Source organism: Arvicola amphibius, chromosome 4 (genome assembly GCF_903992535.2).
Source record: "Arvicola amphibius chromosome 4, mArvAmp1.2, whole genome shotgun sequence".
In the NCBI taxonomy this organism is placed as follows: Eukaryota; Metazoa; Chordata; class Mammalia; order Rodentia; family Cricetidae; genus Arvicola; species Arvicola amphibius.
In genome coordinates this window covers 48,118,231-48,137,745 of record NC_052050.1, presented here as the reverse complement: position 1 = coordinate 48,137,745, position 19,515 = coordinate 48,118,231, and the positions used below count along the sequence as shown (strand labels likewise).

At 41.6% G+C, this 19,515-nt stretch overlaps 1 protein-coding gene across 1 annotated transcript in view; it reads left to right on the top strand.

Annotated features, from left to right (window-relative positions):
* Positions 1–19,515, top strand: part of Zzef1 (zinc finger ZZ-type and EF-hand domain containing 1) — a 127,921-nt gene that overhangs the window by 30,137 nt on the left and 78,269 nt on the right. Inside the window, 7 exon segments of the mRNA XM_038325684.1 lie at positions 1,247–1,457; positions 7,415–7,531; positions 8,391–8,569; positions 10,702–10,800; positions 13,248–13,339; positions 14,025–14,173; positions 18,396–18,510. Of these exon segments, the coding sequence (XP_038181612.1) occupies positions 1,247–1,457; positions 7,415–7,531; positions 8,391–8,569; positions 10,702–10,800; positions 13,248–13,339; positions 14,025–14,173; positions 18,396–18,510 (962 nt within the window).

The window sequence follows — 19,515 nt, the reverse complement described above, 5'->3', positions numbered from 1 at the left end:
TGTAGTATATATATATCATTTCCCAAAGATTATAATATTCTGCTCACATTCTTTTGTATTTTTATTGTTGTTCTTTGTTTTTTGAGATAGGATCTCACCTTGTAATTCTGGCTGTTCTGGTACTCTCTATGTAGTTCAGGTTGGGCTGGAACTCACAGAGATCCACCTGCCACTGCCTCCCGAGTCCTGGGATTAAAGGTGTGTGCCACCATGCCGGGATCTTTTGTATTTTTAAAATGTTGTCATCTCATATAGTGATGATGCCCTTTTTTTTTAAGAGTTGTAAAAATGTTTCAGTTCTAACCTACCCTTTGTTCTTGGACATTTATATTTTTAATTTCTTTATATTATAAACTTTTTCATACATAGCATTTTGGAAATAACAGTTTTTATTTCATTTAGGGAGCCAGAATGCTTCATGTCTTATTTCTTTTAATGCTTTCCTGGTCTAAAAGTGCTTTTCCTTTGCTCAAAGGAACTAGGCCTACAGAGCTACTGTCTCTGTATCTCACCCCTACACAAAGAAGTAGTTATGCTTGTAGAGTAGAAGCTTTCTGCCTTAGGCTGTGGCACTCTTTTCTCTAAATTGTGTCCTTTTAAATGGCTTCCCTTGTGACATGTGAATGTGAGTCATGTCTACATCCACTATTTGGACTTGGTTGTTAAAAAGACCCTCTCACAACTGTCTAGGAGCCAGATACTGAAACTGCAAACTCTAGGATTCTAGAAATGTTCAAACCATGCATTAAGTGGGAATTTATAAAATGTATTTTACAAGATTCATAAAATTCTGAAGAACTTTTATAAATCACTCCTAACTTTACACATTTTTCTTACAGTTTCTTAGATTTCTCACTGTTTTTGTGACAGGTTAATTCTATGCTAGTTCTATTGTACACATTATTTATTTCTGTTACCAAAATATATCTTTACAATTTTCCATTTTGCTTTTAGTTGAGAGCCTACATGATGAGAGGAATGGCGGTGACCCTTTTTTTTGTTTTGTTTTGGTTTTTTTTGGTTTTTTTTTTTTTTTTGGTTTTTTTCGAGACAGGGTTTCCCTGTAGTTTCTAGAGCCTGTCCTGGAACTAGCTCTTGTAGACCAGGCTGACCTCGAACTCAGAGATCCGCCTGCCTCTACCTCCCGAGTGCTGGGATTAAAGGCGTGCGCCACCACCGCCCGGCTGTGGCGGTGACCCTTTAAAAACATTAATTTAGTGCTGAACTTGTTGTTTGTGCTCAACAGATGTCCAGATAAACATAAAGCGTTGTCTTAGTGATGGATGTGACACTAGGATTCATGGTCTGAGGGCTGTTGGCTTTCAGAGAGTTAAGAAATCTGGAGTCTCAGTCTCTGACGCCTCTGCAATATGGTACTGGTCTCTGCTGACATCCCTGGTGACAGCTTCTATGGAGACAAATCCTGCCTTCGTCCAGACCGTGCTGCACAATACTCAGTAAGTCAGTACAGTTCCCTTGTTGTCAAGGTACACTTCTTCAGCCTCCAGGGAGCACCCTGACTAACTCTGCCTCAGGACGCTGCTCCACTGATGTTCTTTCCGCCTTCTGCCCTGCTGACACAGTTCCTCTAGTGTCTTTCTTCATTAGCAATTAGTCCCTGACCTGAAGTCAGCCATGCTGTCTCTACTCCTCATACATCAGGAACAGTTACGCATTTATGTAACATTTACTATTAGACAGAGCATTTAAAATGTTGGCTTGTTTTACCTGCAGACACTGAAGTGCTTCTGTAAGTCATCCTCATTTTGTAGGTTGAGGACCTAGTGATCTTCCGGAGTCACACGACCAGGCAGGGATGAGTCAGTTTGGATCTAGGTTTTTGGACTCCCATGTTGGGAACTCTTTTCACTAGTGAGTTAAATATTTTCAATGATATTAAACTAAGTTTTCTCTTGTTGAAGGGGCCCCACAGTCAAGTAGCAACATGTAGAGCAAAAGCCCCAGCACTGGGGAGGTATAGATGGGATTGATGCAAATTTGAAGTGAGTCTGCACTTTATGGCAAGTTCCAGCCAGACAGGGCTACTTAGTAAGAACCTGGTTTTTAAAAGGTGCTTCTGTGGTAATGAATTGCTAGTATATTGCATGTGGGTTCATAACAGAATGCATCATTAGTATAGCTGTCAAGTATGGGTATGAAGGAGGAGTCTAGTGTTCTCCTGTCCATTTTTGAGATTAGTGTTGTTTAGTACAATTTGTCAGCAAGTGACACTGCTGGCAATGCTGAATCAGTCGGGAAGCAGTGGCCACCCTGCATCCTTCAGTCCTGTCTTAAAATCATTTTTATTGCTGGGAATGTACACGTAGTGTACACAGATGAACAGGCACATAAAAATAAAAACAAAGATTAAAAAAACTGGGTAAATGTGGTGGTGGTGCACACATTTAGTCCCAGTACTTAGAAGGCCAAGACAGGTGGATCCTCAGTTCAAGGCCAGTTTGATCTACAGACCTAGACTACAGATCTTGACTCTGGAGAATTCCTGCGGAACTTTCCAGCTGATTTGATTTCAGAGTGTTAGCACCTGGCTTTTGTGCCTACTACCTTTTGTGTCCACTACCTTCTGTTTGAAGTATGTAAATCTTATCTGAGTGCTTCTTAAAAGGTTCAAAGCCTATGCAAAACTTGGTTGTGGGAGGACTCAGAAAACAGATGTCCTGTGGCTAGGAATTGCTTTGGCATTTGTCGCTTTGCAGAGCTTCAGATAAGAGGCTTTGGTATGGGGAAATTGACTTGCTAAAGGTGTAAATTGTGTAACAATAAAAAAGACTTTTGCAAAGGTACAGTCAGTCAGTTTACCAGAAGTTGTTTTCTCTGTAGCTGCAAAGGCTAAAAATCATCCTAGAGAGACCCTGTTTCTTCCACGGACCTGCTTGAACCAAACACCTGATGCAACACTTTACCCCTGTGAAAATTACAAGTCAATTATTTTGAAGAGTACTCTATGATTCTCGTGCATCTGATACTTCATCACAAATAGATTTGGGTTTTTAATTTCATTTTGCTTGACTCAGAAAGCCTTACTGTATAGCCAGGCTAGCTTGCAACTCACAATCTTCCTGTCTCAGCCTCCCAAGTGCTGGGATTCCAAGCGTGTGCCACCAGGCCTGGTTATGTTTTGCATTGACAAATATATATGTATATGTAAATATATATGATACTGAGCAACAATGTCACAGAAGTGGTGCTATGCTCTCGTTGCATTCCATCTGGTGGCAAAACCACAGATTGTCATGTTCTTAGAACTGTTTGTGCCAACTTTGACTGTTGTCAGATTTTTTTTTCAACTCTAGAATTATTTTTTTCTTTGTAATCGATTATTTGGTAAGGAGGTACTTTATGGCTATGCAAATCCCACCCCCATCAAACTTTGTGTTTACATTAAGTAAGGCTTTACAGATCCCTGATTTATACATTGGCTTATAGTTAACCACAGTTTTTTGTTTGTTTTTTCTTTTAGTTTTTCAAGACAGCATTTCTCTGTTTAGACCTAGCTATCCTAGAACTCACTCTGTAGACCAGGCTAGCCTTGAACTCACAGGGATCCACATGCTGTTGCCTCCCGAGTGCTGGGATTAAGGACATGCACCACTATTACCCTTAACCACAGTTTTTTTTTTAATTTTTTAACCTTTGTTTTTTGTGTGTATGCTCTTTGTCTATATGTACACATGTGTGTCTTCCCCACAGAGACCAGAAGAGATTCTTGGCTCTCTTAGAAGTGAAGTTGTAAGCAGTTGTAAATAACTTGATGTAGGTGTCAGCACCTTGACAAAAACATCAAGTACTTTTAACCCCTGAACAATCTCTTTAGCACTAACCACAGTTTTGTTGTTCACATGGTCCCAGATTTGATTGGTTAGGTAACCCCTTCGGTCTGAGTTTGTGGGGTTTTTTGTTTTTATTTCTTGTTGTTGTTTGTTTGTTTGAGACAGGGTTTCTCTGTTTAACAGCCCTAGCTGTCCAGAAACTAGCTCTGTAGACCATGCTGGCCTCAAACTGACAGAGATCTGCCCACCTCTGCCTCCAGATTGCTGGGATTAAAAGTGTGCGCCACCACCGCCAGGCCTTTGTGTGTCCTTTTGTATTGTATCTCTATTTATTTCTATTTGCATGTCTGTCTAGCTCCTCATTGTTCTTATAATTGTCATTATAAAATAGTTCCCTTTCGCATTTTTTTCTTTTCACACAGGGCTTTACTCTGTTACTACCCAAGCGAGGTCCTTTGAGAACGTTACTTTGAAACTCAGCTCATTGCTGTAAGATTGTTACTTCTCCCAGGTCCTTTCAGTAGACACAGCCAGCAAACTCACAATTACATCAAAATAAATATAGACACACACACACACACACACACACACATTCACACTTCCATTTCTGTATCTCTAATACTAAGAACCAACATTACATGAGTATTTCCACCTCCAGTTCAGTACCATGAGATCCATTCTTGTTTTCTCTGTTTCTAGATCTGTCGTTTCCTTCTCAGATGGTAAGAAGTGGCTCCTGGTGTTTTTCATGCATTAACTTGCTTATTTTCTTAGTTTTCCTCTATGCAACCAGGGTTCCTTGCCCCCCTGCCCTTGCAGACAGCCTCCATATATCCTTCCTGTTCCAGTGTCATTAATAGAGCCACTGATGTGAGCATCCTTGCCCTGGTGCCTTTTTGTCCCCCGAGTTCCCATATCCTGAGTCATGCCACCCTCCTCATTCTGGTTGGCATCTTTATTCCATTACTGGTCTGTCCCTTTGTGCAGGTACCTCTCTCACTCTGCTCAGGCTCCATATCCAAGTATAGGCCAACCACAGCGCCTCTGTCACCCACAGCTTCATCAGTGTGCACTGAGTTTTCAGTAGGAGAGGAAGAACGTCTATCTTAGTTTTTGTTTTTTGTTCTGAGAAAGGATCTCTTCACAGGGCCTTGGCTGTCTTGGAACTCACTATGTAGACCAGGCTGGCATTGAACTCATAGGGACCTGCCTGCCTCTGCCTCCTGAGTGCTGGAATTAAAGGTGTGGGCCACCACACCTCAACCCCTTATTGGGGTTTATTTGTTTGTTTGTTTTTTTGATGATGTACCAATTTGTGGCAGAGTGTTTTTGCTCCATTTTCTTAGTATGTACGCAATAGTACTTTCACTTCCCCTGACTTTTAAAGTTCAGTTATCTAAAATGCATTACAAAATAAAAAATGTGCCTTGAGGAGAAATAACTAAAAATATATTTGGGGCATAGTAAATGTTTACTTACATGAAAGAAAATGAATACCACACTATGTGATTTTGCCTTTATTGACACCTGCATCTGAGCAAGTGACTGGCAGGCAGGCAGGGAAAACCAGAGTAGAGAGGAAACTGACATAGTGTTAGGTTGCTGTATTGTTTGTATTTTCAAGTGCAGAAATTGTCAAGCATGGTGACAAACATCTATAATTCCAACACTCGTGAGACTGGGGCAAGAGGATTGCCATGAGCTGGAAATCAGCATGGGCTATGTAGTGAGTTTAAGCTGAGCCTGGGCTACATAGCAAGAGCCTGTCTCAAGAAAAACAAAATAAAGGGCTGATACTTTGCCTAGCATGTAAGAGACCCTAGGTTCACTCCTTAGGACTACCAAAAACCAACCAACCAAACAAAAACCCCTACCCTAAATAAATAAATAATAATGGACTAGAGAGATGGCTTAGTCGTTGAGAATGCTTGCTGCTCCTACAGAAGACTGTAGATCAGTTCCCAGAACCCCTATCCTGAAGCTCACAACCACCTGTAACTTCAACTCCAGGGCATTTGACACCCTCTTCTGTTCCTCTCAAGCACTGTTCTTTTGTGTACAAAGACACACAGAGATTTCAATCTCTCTCTCTGTCTCTCTCATGTAACACAGGCTGACCTCAAACTTGTGGTCCTCCTGCTTCACATATATTTCTCTATATGTGTGTGTAATCACACACACACACTTTATATATGTATATTCTGGTGTGAGCCCCCATGCTTGGCTTATGATGTTTTCATGCATTCTTGGCATACCTTCAAGTGTTTCATGGTACAATCATGTACTCAGTGCACCTTTAGCATCCAGTAATCACCTGTTAAATAAATTTAAAACAAACATTAAGGTGAAAAGGCCAAAAGACTACAACAGGCACAGAAAATGTGATGGTGCTGATCTCCCGAGGAATCAACGAAATTTGTGGCACCTCTTTAGATGCCATAGATCCTAAGGTTCTGATACAACAAACTTTCTACTAAATCCACACAGCACTGTCTTGGGACAGTTTTCATGAGTCTGTGTCTGTTTTACTTACCTTTTAACATGAGTTCCAGGGAGCCAAGGAAGTCTTTACACAGTGAACACGTCCAGAAAAGGAAAAAAGTGAAACATGTAGTGCGACATTTTATTCTTTTGGGGCCACCACCCAACTCACAAATAAATTTCACACACAGAGCTTATTCTTAATCATAAATGCCTGGCCTTAGCTTGTCTTGGTTCTAGCCAGCCTTTTTTTTTTTTTTTTTTGAGACGAGGTTTTTCTGTAACTTTGGAGCCTGTCCTGGAACTAGCCCCCCCCTTTTTTAATGGTTTATTTATTTTTTATTTTATGTACTTTGGTGTTTGCCTGCATGTATGTCTGTGTAAGGGTGTTGAATTCCCCCTGGAACTGGTGTTACAGTTATGAGCTGCTATGTGGGTGCTGGAACTTGAACCTGGGTCCTCTGGAAGATCAGCCAGTCTCTTAACTGCTGAGCCATCTCTCTAGCCTGGGAACTAGCTCTTGTAGACCAGGCTGGCATCGAACTCAAAAAGATCTGCCTGCCTCTGCCTCCCAAGTGTTGGGATTAAAGGCGTGCGCCACCACTGCTCGGTTTAGCCAGCTTTTCTTATTTTAACCCATCTACCTTTTGCTTCTGGACTTTTATCTTTCTCTATTTATACCTTAATGTTCCTTCTTACTCCACGGCTGGCTGAGTGGCTGGCCCCTGACATCCTCCTCCCATTGTTCGTCCTCCTCGGTTCTCTCCTCCCAGATTTCTCCTTCTACTTATACTCTCTGCCTGCTAGCCCCTCCTATCCTTGCTCCTGCCTTGTTATTGGCCATTCGGCGCTTTATTAGGACCATCAGGTGTTTTAGAGAGGCAAAGAATCACAGCTTCACAGAGTTAAACAAATGCAGCATTAAAAAAAGCAACATATCTTAAAATAATATTCCCTAACAGAAACTAAACTGTTTAGTATATGACTCCTTGGGAAACAAAACAATATTTATATTGCACACCAGGCTCTCCACAGGAATACTCTCTACTAGCTCAAAAGATTCTTCAGCATAAGATATGATGGTGCACTGTTGCCTAATGTCACGTCTGGCCTGGCTCTGATTGCACATGTTACTTCTCTAGGAAGGCACTGCAGCACATGCCACCACTGTCCCTCTCACCAGGATCTACAGACTTCTCAACTTTCCTGTCTCCCAATGTTCTGGAAGAAGTGGACAGCTTCCTCGTAAGGATAACTAGGTAAAATCAAGGGTGCTGAGGTAAACAATTTGTGTGGGGTGGAGGGCATATATTCTCATTCAGTTCTTAAGAAAAATTTAGAAGAATGTTTCCACTAAAAATGATTCATTTTTAGTAACCAAAGAGAAAGTGAAATAATCCATCCTAATTCAATTAACCCTGGTAATATCCCTTGACCTTAAGAATTGGGGTACAGAGGAAGTGGGCCTCTGATTGGTTTAGAAGAGATATTTCCAAGGCTAAGATTGCAGGCCTTTTAATTCATCCTTCTTCTAGCCTGTGGTCTTCAGTTAGCTTGCTTACATACAGACTAACAAGCCTAGTTAGTTGCCTATAGAACTGGAAAAGTTGCCTACTTAACTTTATAGAATGGAACATTTGGTGTGAAGACATTTGGCTGCCCACAGCAAGCCCTCAGGACATTAACTATTCCCTGAGACACACAGATAGCTTTCAGTTTCCATTATGGTGTGTTTGGAAAGACACAGAAGTATAAAGGGGGTGGATCTAGTTAGTTGTTTTCATGCTTCTTAAGTTATGCACCCTTAGCTCTGTATCCAACCCAGCCCATTCCCAAGGATTCCTGGTGGAAACTGGCTTCAGTAGTTCATTTATCTTTGGTTTAATAAATTGCTTTGTATTATTAAAGTTTCAAAGGTGAGGATTTAATTTTCTGACCCTTGAGTTGATTCCGTTTTTCCTTGGGTTATCTTAAGGATTTTGAAACCGCATTTCTGGTAAACATCTAGGGAACACATGACAGGTTAATTTTACTTATAGGGATTGATTTTATAGGTTTGAGTTGTCTGGTTTTCTTGTATTTTAGGAAGTGAAAAGTTTTTTTGCTTGTTCTTTGTAGCTGCTGTTCTACTCCAGAGGTAGAATTGACTCTTCTGGCTTTTGCACTAGCAAGAGGAAGTATTGCCAAAGTGATGAGCTCTCTGTGTACCATCACTGACCACTTGGACACACGCTATGATGCCTCATCTCTCATCTCATCCATGGCATCTGTCAGGCAGAACCTGCTCCTGAAATATGGTAAATGACCTGGGCATGATGGAATGCTGGCAGTGGAAAATAATAATGCTACCCTTTCCAGGTGCCCTTTGGCCTCTTCTGGTCTTTCTGGATAGTGAGTAGACTGGGTTGTAATAGTGGTATCCTGATCCCTGGATGAGCACATCTTCTGATGACTAGCTTTTCTCTAGAACTGGTAGAAGGAGGATGTCTATGGGTCATTTATGGCAGATTGGCAGAAGACATCCATGTGTCCCCTGTGGTTCTTGGATTTTTAGTACAATGACTTGGGTGTCGTAGCCATTTTGAGCATAGCCATCTTTGGTGAAGTATAGGCGTGTGTCATTGTGTTGGTAGAGAGACTTGGGAAGTTAGAGTATTTCTCATGGAGGGAGGGAGCTCACTGAGATCTGGTGTAGGGGGATCATTGCCTCCACAACATAGCTGCTCAGGAACAGTGTATGCCTGCCATTGCTTTCTCTGCCTGGGTCCATCTCAGCACTTTGTTGATGACCTAGCATGAGAACCCAGTACATCTCAACCCAGTGCCCATAAAACTGTTCACAGTGATTGCAACCTGGCTGTGAGGAACAACATATTGGCCTTTAGTTGGAAAATTTTCTTCTACTAAGTTCAGTGATTGATCCTTTCCTCTTCAGTATTATAGACATTTCTGGGATATTCCCACCATGGTGTTTGTACAACATAATACAACTTTATGATTTATTTTATGTTTAACTTTTAAAGTTAGACAATTGTCTTATCAATCCAGTTTCTCTCTACACTAGCAAAGTCTCTGGAGAAACCATGAGCCAGGAACAGCCATGGCTGGGTGGAAGTTGAGGTGGCATCTAGAAGCTGAAGTGTTTTTAAGAAATATTAACGATTCTTATTGGGGTCGTTGGGACAGGGAGCAGAGGAGAGAGGAAGAGTGTGGAAGGGACTGCTCACGACTAACAGTGGTTAGTTCTGGCTAGTCTAGAGCTTAGTGGGCGTTTGCTGTTTTTTTACTTCTTTATTTAGTGCAGGATCTCACTATATAGCTTTGGTTGGCCTGGAACTTAATCTGTAGACAGGTTGGCCTCAAACTCACCTGCCTCTGCCTCTGCCTCTGCCTCCTGCATCCTGAGAGTAAAGGTGTGTGCCACCACATCCAACTTGTTATAACTGTAGCAAAATTTGATTTTTTTTTATTCTTCAAACTTTGAGATTTTTCCTGGATTTATTTATGTATATTTGTTATTGTTATATAACATGGGGATGTGCACAGATGCCACAGTGCCTATATGGATGTCTGAGGACAGCTTCGGGGAGTCAGTTCTTTCCTTCCTTCATTAGATCTAGGGTGACTTCAGCTCTTTAGGTTTGCACTCACTGAACCATCTCAACGCCCTCCTGCAGACAGTTTAAAGAAAGAAGAGCTAAGACACTTCAAACAATACCTTAGGAATCCTTCCACATCTTTAATATATAGTATTCATCTATATATTGAAATGTACTTTGTTTCTGAAAAGTGATTTTTCTAGACTACTCCCTAAAGGAGTAGTCTATGCCTTTTCCCTTTCAGGAAAGCACGTAGTGGTAGTATCGACTTTTGTCTACTATTACCATCTTATTTGACCTTTTATTCATCTATTTAAAATATTTTAAGATTTATTTTTATTACTCTTTAATTATGTGAGTGTATTATGTCTTTGTTTGGGTATGGTCACATGGACCCTTAGGGTCCAGAAAAAAAGGTATCAGATCTCCAGAGCTTAGTTATGAGTTGTGAGCCATTTGATGTGGGTGCTGGGAACTGAGCTCAGGTTCTCTTGGAAGAACAGTATGTTCTCTTAACTGCTGAGCCATGTCCCAGCACTTCCTCTCCCAATTTTTTAAAAATTACATTTACATGTGTGTAACATATGTGCGTGCAGGCATGCATGCACCATGTGAAAGTCAGAAACAACTTGGAGGAGTCAGTTCTTTCCTTCTTGCACTGTGTGGATCCTGAGTTGCAAACTTGGGTCATCAGACTTGGCAGCATCTTGCTGGCCACTGTTTATACGGGTAAGCTTTAGCAGTCTGGGTAGGCATAGGCTCTATATTGCTACCAATTTCATCTTTTTGTGGACTTATCTTAAAAATTGCCCTATCTTTTCTTTGGTCAGGTAAACCTCTCCAGTTGACTCTTCAGGCTTGTGATGTCAAAGGGAAAGAAGATAAGTCAGGACCTGAAAACCTCCTTGTGGAGCCATGGACAAGAGATGGTAAGTGCTAGATGGTCGGTTGCCAGTATGCACAGGAGGTAGGTATGTGAACTCACACTCTGGTCTTGAAAATTTTCAGATGTTGGTGTTTTTGGTGTGTTTGTGAAAATAAAATTTTTAAATGTGTATATTAGTGTTTTGCCTGTGTGTATGTATGTGCATGATATGTGTGCCTAGTGCCCTAGGAGGCAAGGGTGAGGGTATCATATCTCCTGGAATGGTTGTGAGCCATAAGAGCTGGGAACTGAATCTAAGTCCTCTGTAAGGACAGCAAGTGCTAGTAATTACAAAACCATTTCTTCAGCCCCTAGATTTTAGTGGATTTTGTTGTTGTTTTGAGACAAGGTCTCATTGTGTAGCCCAGGCTAGCCTTTAACTCAAGGCAGTCCTTTTGCTTTAGCTTCCTAAGTACTGGGATTACAGGCATGGGTCATCAAAGATTTAGTCTTCACCTCAGGTTGGCAGCAGTGACTTCTGTATACTTTGGTTTAGCTGTTGTCTAGATGGGTAATGACCTGTAACAGCATTAAGTATTTGACAGCCTGGGGCTGTTCAAAATTGAAGTTTTAAAAAGCAAGGACTCCTCTTCTTGGCATAGAAAAAGTGACTGCATTTTTTTTCCAATTTTTCTGTATAGCCTTGTAGAAGGAAGGAAGGAGGGAGGGAGAGAAGGAAGGAAGGAAGGAAGGAAGGAAGGAAAAAATAAATCAGCAGGACATGATGGTGAACACCTTTAATCCCAGCATGTGGGAGGCAAGAGGCAAGGACAGATCTCTGAGTTCAAGGCCAGCCTGGTCTACAGAACAAAATCCAGGACAGCCAGGGCTATACAGAGAAACCCTGATTCTAAAAAACAGAAAACAAATGTCTTTATACAATAAATTCCCATAAGTAAGTTCATGCAGAACTCTGGGGACAATTAGGATTGTCTGGGTATATTGCTCTTAAAATTGTGTTAAAAAAAAAAGCCGGGCGGTGGTAGCGCATGCCCTTAATCCCAGCACTCGGGAGGCAGAGGCAGGCAGATCTCTGAGTTCGAGGCCAGCCTGGTCTACAAGAGCTAGTTCCAGGACAGGCTCTAGAAACTACAGGGAAACCCTGTCTCGAAAAAAACAACAAAAAAAAAATTGTGTGTATTTCTGGCATCATGTTTTCTTAAAATTGTAGACAGAATTGCTATTTGATAATATCAGTTGTAATTTTATGAGTTTTTGCCATTGTACTACTATTCAGCAATAATAAAATCAGGTCATGTGATGAATTAGTAAAGGCTCCTTTGGGTTCATTTTTTCACAATGTCTTTTGGAAACCCAGTCTATGAATGTTTGTATTGCTAAACTCGGGTACAAAGGAAGAACATGGACTTTGGGTGATGGTGGCACACAACTTTAATTCCAGCACTTGGGAGGCAGAGGCAGGGTGATCTCTGTGAGTTCGAAGCCAGCCTAGTCTACAGAGCAAGTTCTGGGATGTCAAAGTTGTTATGAAAAGAAACCCTGTCTCAAAAAACAAAAAGAGAGAGAGAACATGAACTTCATTTCAGTGTTTTGACTTTCCGGGAGGATGGCTGAAAGCAGGTTAGGGTCCCAGGTCAGAGGAATGTTCATGTAGCACTGACTTGAGCATGTCCTTGCATTACAAAGCTACATGGTGTGTCTAGCAGCAGATCTTTGTGTGAGTTGAGAGACAAAAAGGCAACCAAAAAAGGTATATGACTTTCATACAACTCTAAATGAATATGTCAGACTTTTTAATGAAGTAAGAAATTAATAAGCTATTATCAATAGTAAAAAGGAAAATTCATAAAAACACACAAAGACCAATAGAAAGGAATGTTGGAATTTGCTTACAATTAATAATCAGCTACATTTCTATAGAATTTTTATTTTTTTTATTTTTATTTCTTTGTACAAAAATCACTTGCATTCCCTCAATATTCAGCTTACAGAATTGTAAAACAGCTTAGAGACAGGAAAAGCTGGTGATAACTCAGAATGTGTTAGAGCAGATACTCAGTAATCCCCTTCCCGTTTCATTGTCTTTCATAATCTTTTCTGACAGAATGTTTTAGAAGCTGGCTAATCTTTTTCTCCAGCTGCTAAAACCTACTTGTCTTTTGTCAGCCCAGTGAAACATTAGTCATGGCTTTAGGGGCGATTCAGGAAGGGGATTGATGCTGCAGTTTTCTGTCTCTTTGATTTAAATTCACGATGTGAGGAGATAGTACTGTGTGTGTGTGGGGGGTGTTGTTTAACTAGTGCTCTTATTGCCTAGGGCTTTTTGCAGGGGATGGAGGTCTTGGGGAGGAAGCCATATCTACCCAAAGAGTTATTGTTTTTCTAATTGTCACAAAGGTACAGATAGGCCAGTTATCCTTGTTTTGGTTGATTCTTGATATTAGGACTAAAAATGACTCAGACATCTTAACTTTTCTCCCTTTTTCTTAGGTTTTCTTACAGAGACTGGAAAAACCAGAGCAAGTACTATTTTTTCTGCAGGAACTGAGTCTGCCTTCCAAGTCACACAGATCAGAATTATGGTAATTCTCCTTCTACCATCTTTAAGTAGTGATACTTCTTTTTTAAAGTGAATTAGGGTCTGGGGAGATAGCTTAGCAGTTAAGGGCCCTGGGTGCTCTTCCAGAAGACCTGTGTTCCATTCCCAGCACCCACATGGTAACTCACTATGCAGTATCAAGCATGACTGTGGTGCAAAGACATATATGCAGGCAAAATGCCCACGTACATAAAATAAGAAGAAATTTTAAGTGAATTGAGTTGGCCAGTAGTGGTACACTCCACTAATCCCAGCACTCGAGGTAGAGGCAGGTAGGTCTCTGGATTCAAAGCCAACCTGGTTTACAGAGTGAGTTCTGAGACAACTAGGGCAAAACACAGAAGCCCTGTCTTGGGGAGGAAAAAAGTGATTGGGTTATGTTTTCCAGAGGGCCTGGCCTTTTATGGGGTGCAGTGAATATTTCCTCTTTCTCCATCCTCTAGCAGAGGGCGAGTGGACCAAATTTGGATCGAGTTAAAAGTCTTTGAATGGTGTGACTGTAAGGATGGGAGGAAGCCACGCTAACATTTTGTAGGATAGCTCTCTTACCTTCCAGGACATAATATGTTTTGAATACTGCTTCAATGGCTTTACTGTGCTGTAAGCTATTGGAATTTAACCATATCAGCTGGAATACAATAACCACAGATCTTTGCCTCTGTTTCCAGGGTCGTCGAGGTGGCATTGGTTGCCCCAGTGTGGGCTAGGTATTTGCTTATAACTCATCTTCCGAGAAGTTCCATGCAGAAGAACACTTCAAACGGTTTGAAAAATACGACAAATGGAAGCTCCAGGAACTGAGACAGTTCGTAAAAAGCAGTACAAAACAAAGGGAAATCCCATGTGGTCAGTAAGGATGTATTTGTTCTCTTTCTGGGAGTGGAGATGTATGCCTCTAACCCCAGTGTTTGGGAAGCAGAGCAATTATCTTTGTGAATTTGAGGCTAGCTGTTTCTATATAGTGAGTTCTAGGCCAGTCACCACTACATATGAGGACTCTGTCTAAAAAAAAAATAGATGGTATTCTTATTGTCAAATTATGCTTTATAGAAAGGTACCAGTAACTCACCATAGAGGCCAGAGGCCTTTGTTACTTCTAAAAGCATTTGCAAAGAGGGTGTATACTTTGTTCATAATTTCTTACTGGCCCTTTCTGTGACAAGGGTCATAGGTCTCCAGAATGGCTAGGGGAGGTGATACATGCCTTACTTGGCAGCAGCGTGAGTTTCACCTGGCCACTGGGAGATTTATCCTGCCCTGAACCCTTCTCCTGCCATTCAAGCTTTAATTTTTTAAAAAATTATTTTTATATTTATTTATTTAAGGTACGAATGTTTTAGGCGTGTATGCATTCATGTATGTGCATGGTGCCTTTGAAGGTCAGAATGAGCCACACTGGATCCATTAGAGCCAGAGTTCTGAATGATGTGAGCCCACTATGTAGTGCTGGGACTGGATCTTCTGGAAGAACACGTACTATAATTCTGAGCCTTCTCTCCAGCCACACAGAGACTTTCAAAATTTCATTAAAAATGTTTATTAAGGATTTATTGTGTCAACCTGATACATTGAAGATCCTGCAGTGGAGAAAGTACTAGAGGGGACACTGCAGGGACTACAGAGAGTTTCCTGCAAGGAGACAAGATCAACTGTGTAATGAGTGTGGTGCAGGAGATCTGCCAGCAGGATGGCAGGCCTCACTTGGGAATGTAACCCTGAGCCAGTGAGCAATGCCGTGCTGTTTCTGAAGAGTGAGTTACACACTAAGTAGCTGCTTTGACGAAGTAGTGGGTTAGCTTGAGCAGAGAGTAGAATAGGCACCATGGCCCTCTGGGGTGGAGTATGGCATTGTGAAGGATCTGGTGGTTATGTGACTGAGCTGCACTGTCGAGGAGAGCAGTGAGGGACAGAGCTGGAGAGCTGGGAGAGGCCAGTTCAGTAGAAGTGTCTTTGTTTCAGGTCTTAGTTTATATTTAAAGCACGAGTGTGTAGTGGGTGGGGGAGGCAAGCAGGCAGAGGGTAGAACATGTTATGGGGGAGTTAAGAGGAAGATGAGGAGGTCACATATATGTTCTAGAAGAACTAGTTAGGCATGTGCTGCAGCTCCATGGATGGAGGAAACAAGCATAGAGGCAGGGGCTGGGAGGAGGCAAAAGTGGCCTCAACCAGCATAACAACCTTTGTAGCAGCAGCAGTGGAGCAAGGTGGCCTGATGCGGTAGGGCTTGGGGATGACTGACTAGCAAACGGAAGAGAAAAGAAGGCTTAGGCAGCACTGAGTTCATGGTATGGGGCATAGTCAGGTGGGGAACTTGGTAGTGCCTTTCTCTAAAATAAAAAATGCCTCAGGGAGAAGCAGGTTTGTGGGAAGGTGGTGTGCATACTGTTAGTCCTGCTGGGAAGACTCAGATGTGTTATAGCCAGTAAGACAAACAGGTCAGCACCCTAGAAGAGACTCTGGTATTGTATGTAGGGACAGGCACGACAACCTTTGACATGGTCATTAAAAATACTGAATCCAGGTGTGGTGCCTCATGCCTTTAATCCCATTCAGGAGGCTGAAGTAGGATTTCTGAGAATTCAAGGCCAGCCTGAACTACAGGTTGAGGCCTTGTCTCAAACAAATCAAACTAAATGAAGACGTGGAGATAGAAGAGATGGCTCTAAAGGACTGTGGACTAGGAAGATATAGGTTTCCTTGATGAATAGCACTAGTTAAGAGACAACAACAACAACAAAACTCAGAGAATAGGGGGCAAGCCAGGCTATTCCCTTAGAAATCAGGGAATGAGTGTGGTGTCAGTTGTTAAGATAAAGACTTAAAGTGGACGAAGTCACGGAGGCTTTTGGTGATGCCTAATGTGTTGCCTTCCTATTGCTGCTAAAGTTAGAACTTGTAGATCAGAGCCTTGGATTTACTGCCTATGCTCTTGTATTTCCCAAGGTTAACAGCAGTCCTAAAACATTGCCCAATATATGCTACTTAGGCATAAATGTGCATACAAATCACCTGTGAAAATACAGGTCTAATTCAGTAGTTATGGGAAGGACATAAAACTCTTCCTCTTCCTTTCTTGTCCCCATCTTCCTTTGTTTTTTGGGGTTTTTGTTTGTTTGCTTGGTTGGTTGATTGGTTGGTTGGTTTTGGAGTTTTTTGGGTTTGTTTGTTTGGTTGGTTTGGTTTGATTTTTTGAGACATAATTTCTCCGAATACCCCTGGCTTTTCTGGAACTTGTTCTATAGACCAGGCTGGCTTCAAACTCACTCAGAGATCTGCCTGCCTCTGTCTTCCAAGGTCTGGGATTAAAGGTGTGTGCCACCACTGCCTGGCTGTTGGTTTGTTTTTTGAGACAAAATTTTATTAGTCTAGATAGCCTAAACTCATATGTAGCCCAGGCTACCCTGGAACTTGTGGCAGTCTTCCTGCCTCAGCTTTCTGTGTCCTGGGCCTATCTACCACTACACCTAGTGTAATTTCTTTTTTAATAATGGCTGCAGGTGCCACCTAATTTTAAGCAGCCATGTTCTCACTCTTGGGATATTAAAATAGGTCTTTTCCTCTTAATTTTCTGTCAAACAAGAAATCTTATACAGAATGAATTTTTTTAACCTAAATACAAACTTATTCATAAATCCCTTAATGATTTGATCTGGTTCTAGCATGAGTTATTCTTTGATATAGGCCAACTTTGTTGGCCTACATATATAATCAGTTTCTCTCCTTTTGGAAATAAAAATGTCTTGCCTGTTTTGTTGTGTTCTCCTAGCACTCTGCTCCCCAGTCAGCACCTGCGGCTCTAAAGTGTAGTTTAGTGCGAGCGCTTGCTCCTATAGTCCCTGACTCTTTGCCAGCTTTCTACATTGCAGACTTCCTTCAGGACACTTTCTGCCAGGCCTGGTGGTAGGGGGACAGGAATACAGCCAAGGATGGAACCAGGGTCTCACATTTTCTAGGCAAATGCTATGCCACTGAACTATATCCCTTGCCCTTAAAGAATACATTTAAAATTCCTCAAACATGTGTTATGGATGAGACTCATTGGCATTTAGAGCTTAGCAAATCCTACCTGTTCTGTTGTGGTCAGTTGTATGACAAAATATTTCTACCAAGAAAGACCTATGTGAGGAAGAGAGCAAAATTTTTCCTTTGTTCCAGAACTTATTCTGGTTTTCTTCACTTTTCCCTGCAGTTAATTGTGGTTGCTTGCCATGTTTATACAGAACACTTCTGTGCTGTTAGTTTGATAGCTGAGTCATAGGCCAAGTAGTGTGAGGTTTTAATGGAACTTGAAGCCAGACATGGTGGCTTTTAATCTCAGCATTTGGGAGGCAGAGGCAGGCAAATTTCTTATTAGTTCAAGGCCAGCCTGATCTACATAGTGAGTTTTGGGGTAGCCAAGGCTATATAGTAAAACTCTCAAACTAAAACAAAAAAGAATAGTATTTAAGAAGAATGCCTACTCCTTAGTTAGTTACTTAATTGCTTAAGAGGGAGCAGCATTTACCCATCTGGCTTTTAAAGAGCAACATGCAATTATCCATTAGCTTTAAGGATGGAGTGCTTCCTTTGGAGGACTTGCTAATTAACAGGGGCCTGTGAAGGCTGAGATTTTCCTGTTGAGAGCTACAGGATTGGGAGCACTTACCCTTTAACTGATTGTACATGGCTCAAATCTCAGGCTAGTCATGCACAAGTTAGCCAGACTTAGGGAAGGGAAGCCACTCCTGCCTCTCCATTTTCAGAGGTACCCATTTTGGTGCATCACTCCTGCATCTCACTGGAAATGCCTGGCTTAAAAGTCATTTAGATGAGGTCTTTCTATCAGGCTCTGAAGAAATTTAGAAGTAGGAAAATGTTTATAGCTGGGCAGTGGTGGTGCACACCTTTAATCCCAGCACTCGGGAGGCAGAGACAAGCGGATCTCTGTGAGTTCGAGGCCACCCTGATCTACAGAGCAGGTTTTCAGCACAGTCTCCAAAGCTACAGAGAAACCAGGTCTAACAAAACCAAGAAAATGTTTATGATTACACTTGTATTCACAGGATTGGTTGCTCATCTGATGACCTTGGAGAGGATGATCCCATTGGCTGGTTTGAGCTGGAAGAAGAGTGGGATGAAGCTGATGTCAAGTTGCAACAGTGCAGAGTTGCCAAAGTAAGCAGTAGCCAGTTTGCTCTTTGCTCATTTACCTGCTCTCCCCTTCTACAAACACGGCTGACTGCACCAGCCCTGAGCCAAGGACCTTAGAGGGCATGGGAGAGGCAGATGTAATATTATTCTGTGACAAAGGGAGATTTGACCCCACCAGGGGTTTACCAGAGAAGACTTTATTTGAGAGAGGGTGTGGAATCATGATACATGCTATAAGAGAATTGGGCCATATTCTTTAGCTTTACTGAGATGCGTCAGAAAGGCCTACTAAGTTCACAGAGGAGTGGGTTTTTTCCCCAGTTTTGAAAGCAGTAACTGCCTTTCCATGTAATTTATTTTTCTTAGGAGTAAATCTTAGAGTAAGTAAGAGAACTCAGAACTTTCTTCAGAGTTCTTACATAGTATGTGCTCAGTACATAGCTGTACAGTTGAGTAATAGATTCAGAAAGGCTTTCTTACCAATGGGATGATTCAGTGGTAAAGGTGCATGCTGCCAAGCCTGACACCTGAGTTTGATCCCAGCTCCTTTAGTTTGTCCTCTGACCTCCACAAGCACATTGTGAGATACATGTGCCCACACACATGAAATAAATAAATAAAATGTAAAGCTACAAGTAAGAAAGGACAACAAGGCCTTTATAAAAGGAATTTTCCCTTTAAGAAGCAGTTTGTACCAAAGCTGAGCTTCCAAAATGCCTTTGCTCTGTTTGCACAGACAAGGCCATTCCTTTTCTTCCATGTGAGCTGCACATGCTGGTTGAGAACTTGAAGTGATCCCCTAGGGCATTGACTGTTTTCATCAAATATCTGTTTTTAGCAAGACTAATTCTCTCACTTCTACCTGGTTTTTGCCTTTCAGAAAGCCATTGCTCTTAGTATGATTTCTACAGAACTTGACTTAGTTAGTGCTTGTGTTCTTTTTTCTATTGGTCGAAGATACCAAACTTATTTTGTGTCCCCAGTATTGGGTATGGTGACACTTTATAAGAAATACTTAGTAAAATCAAG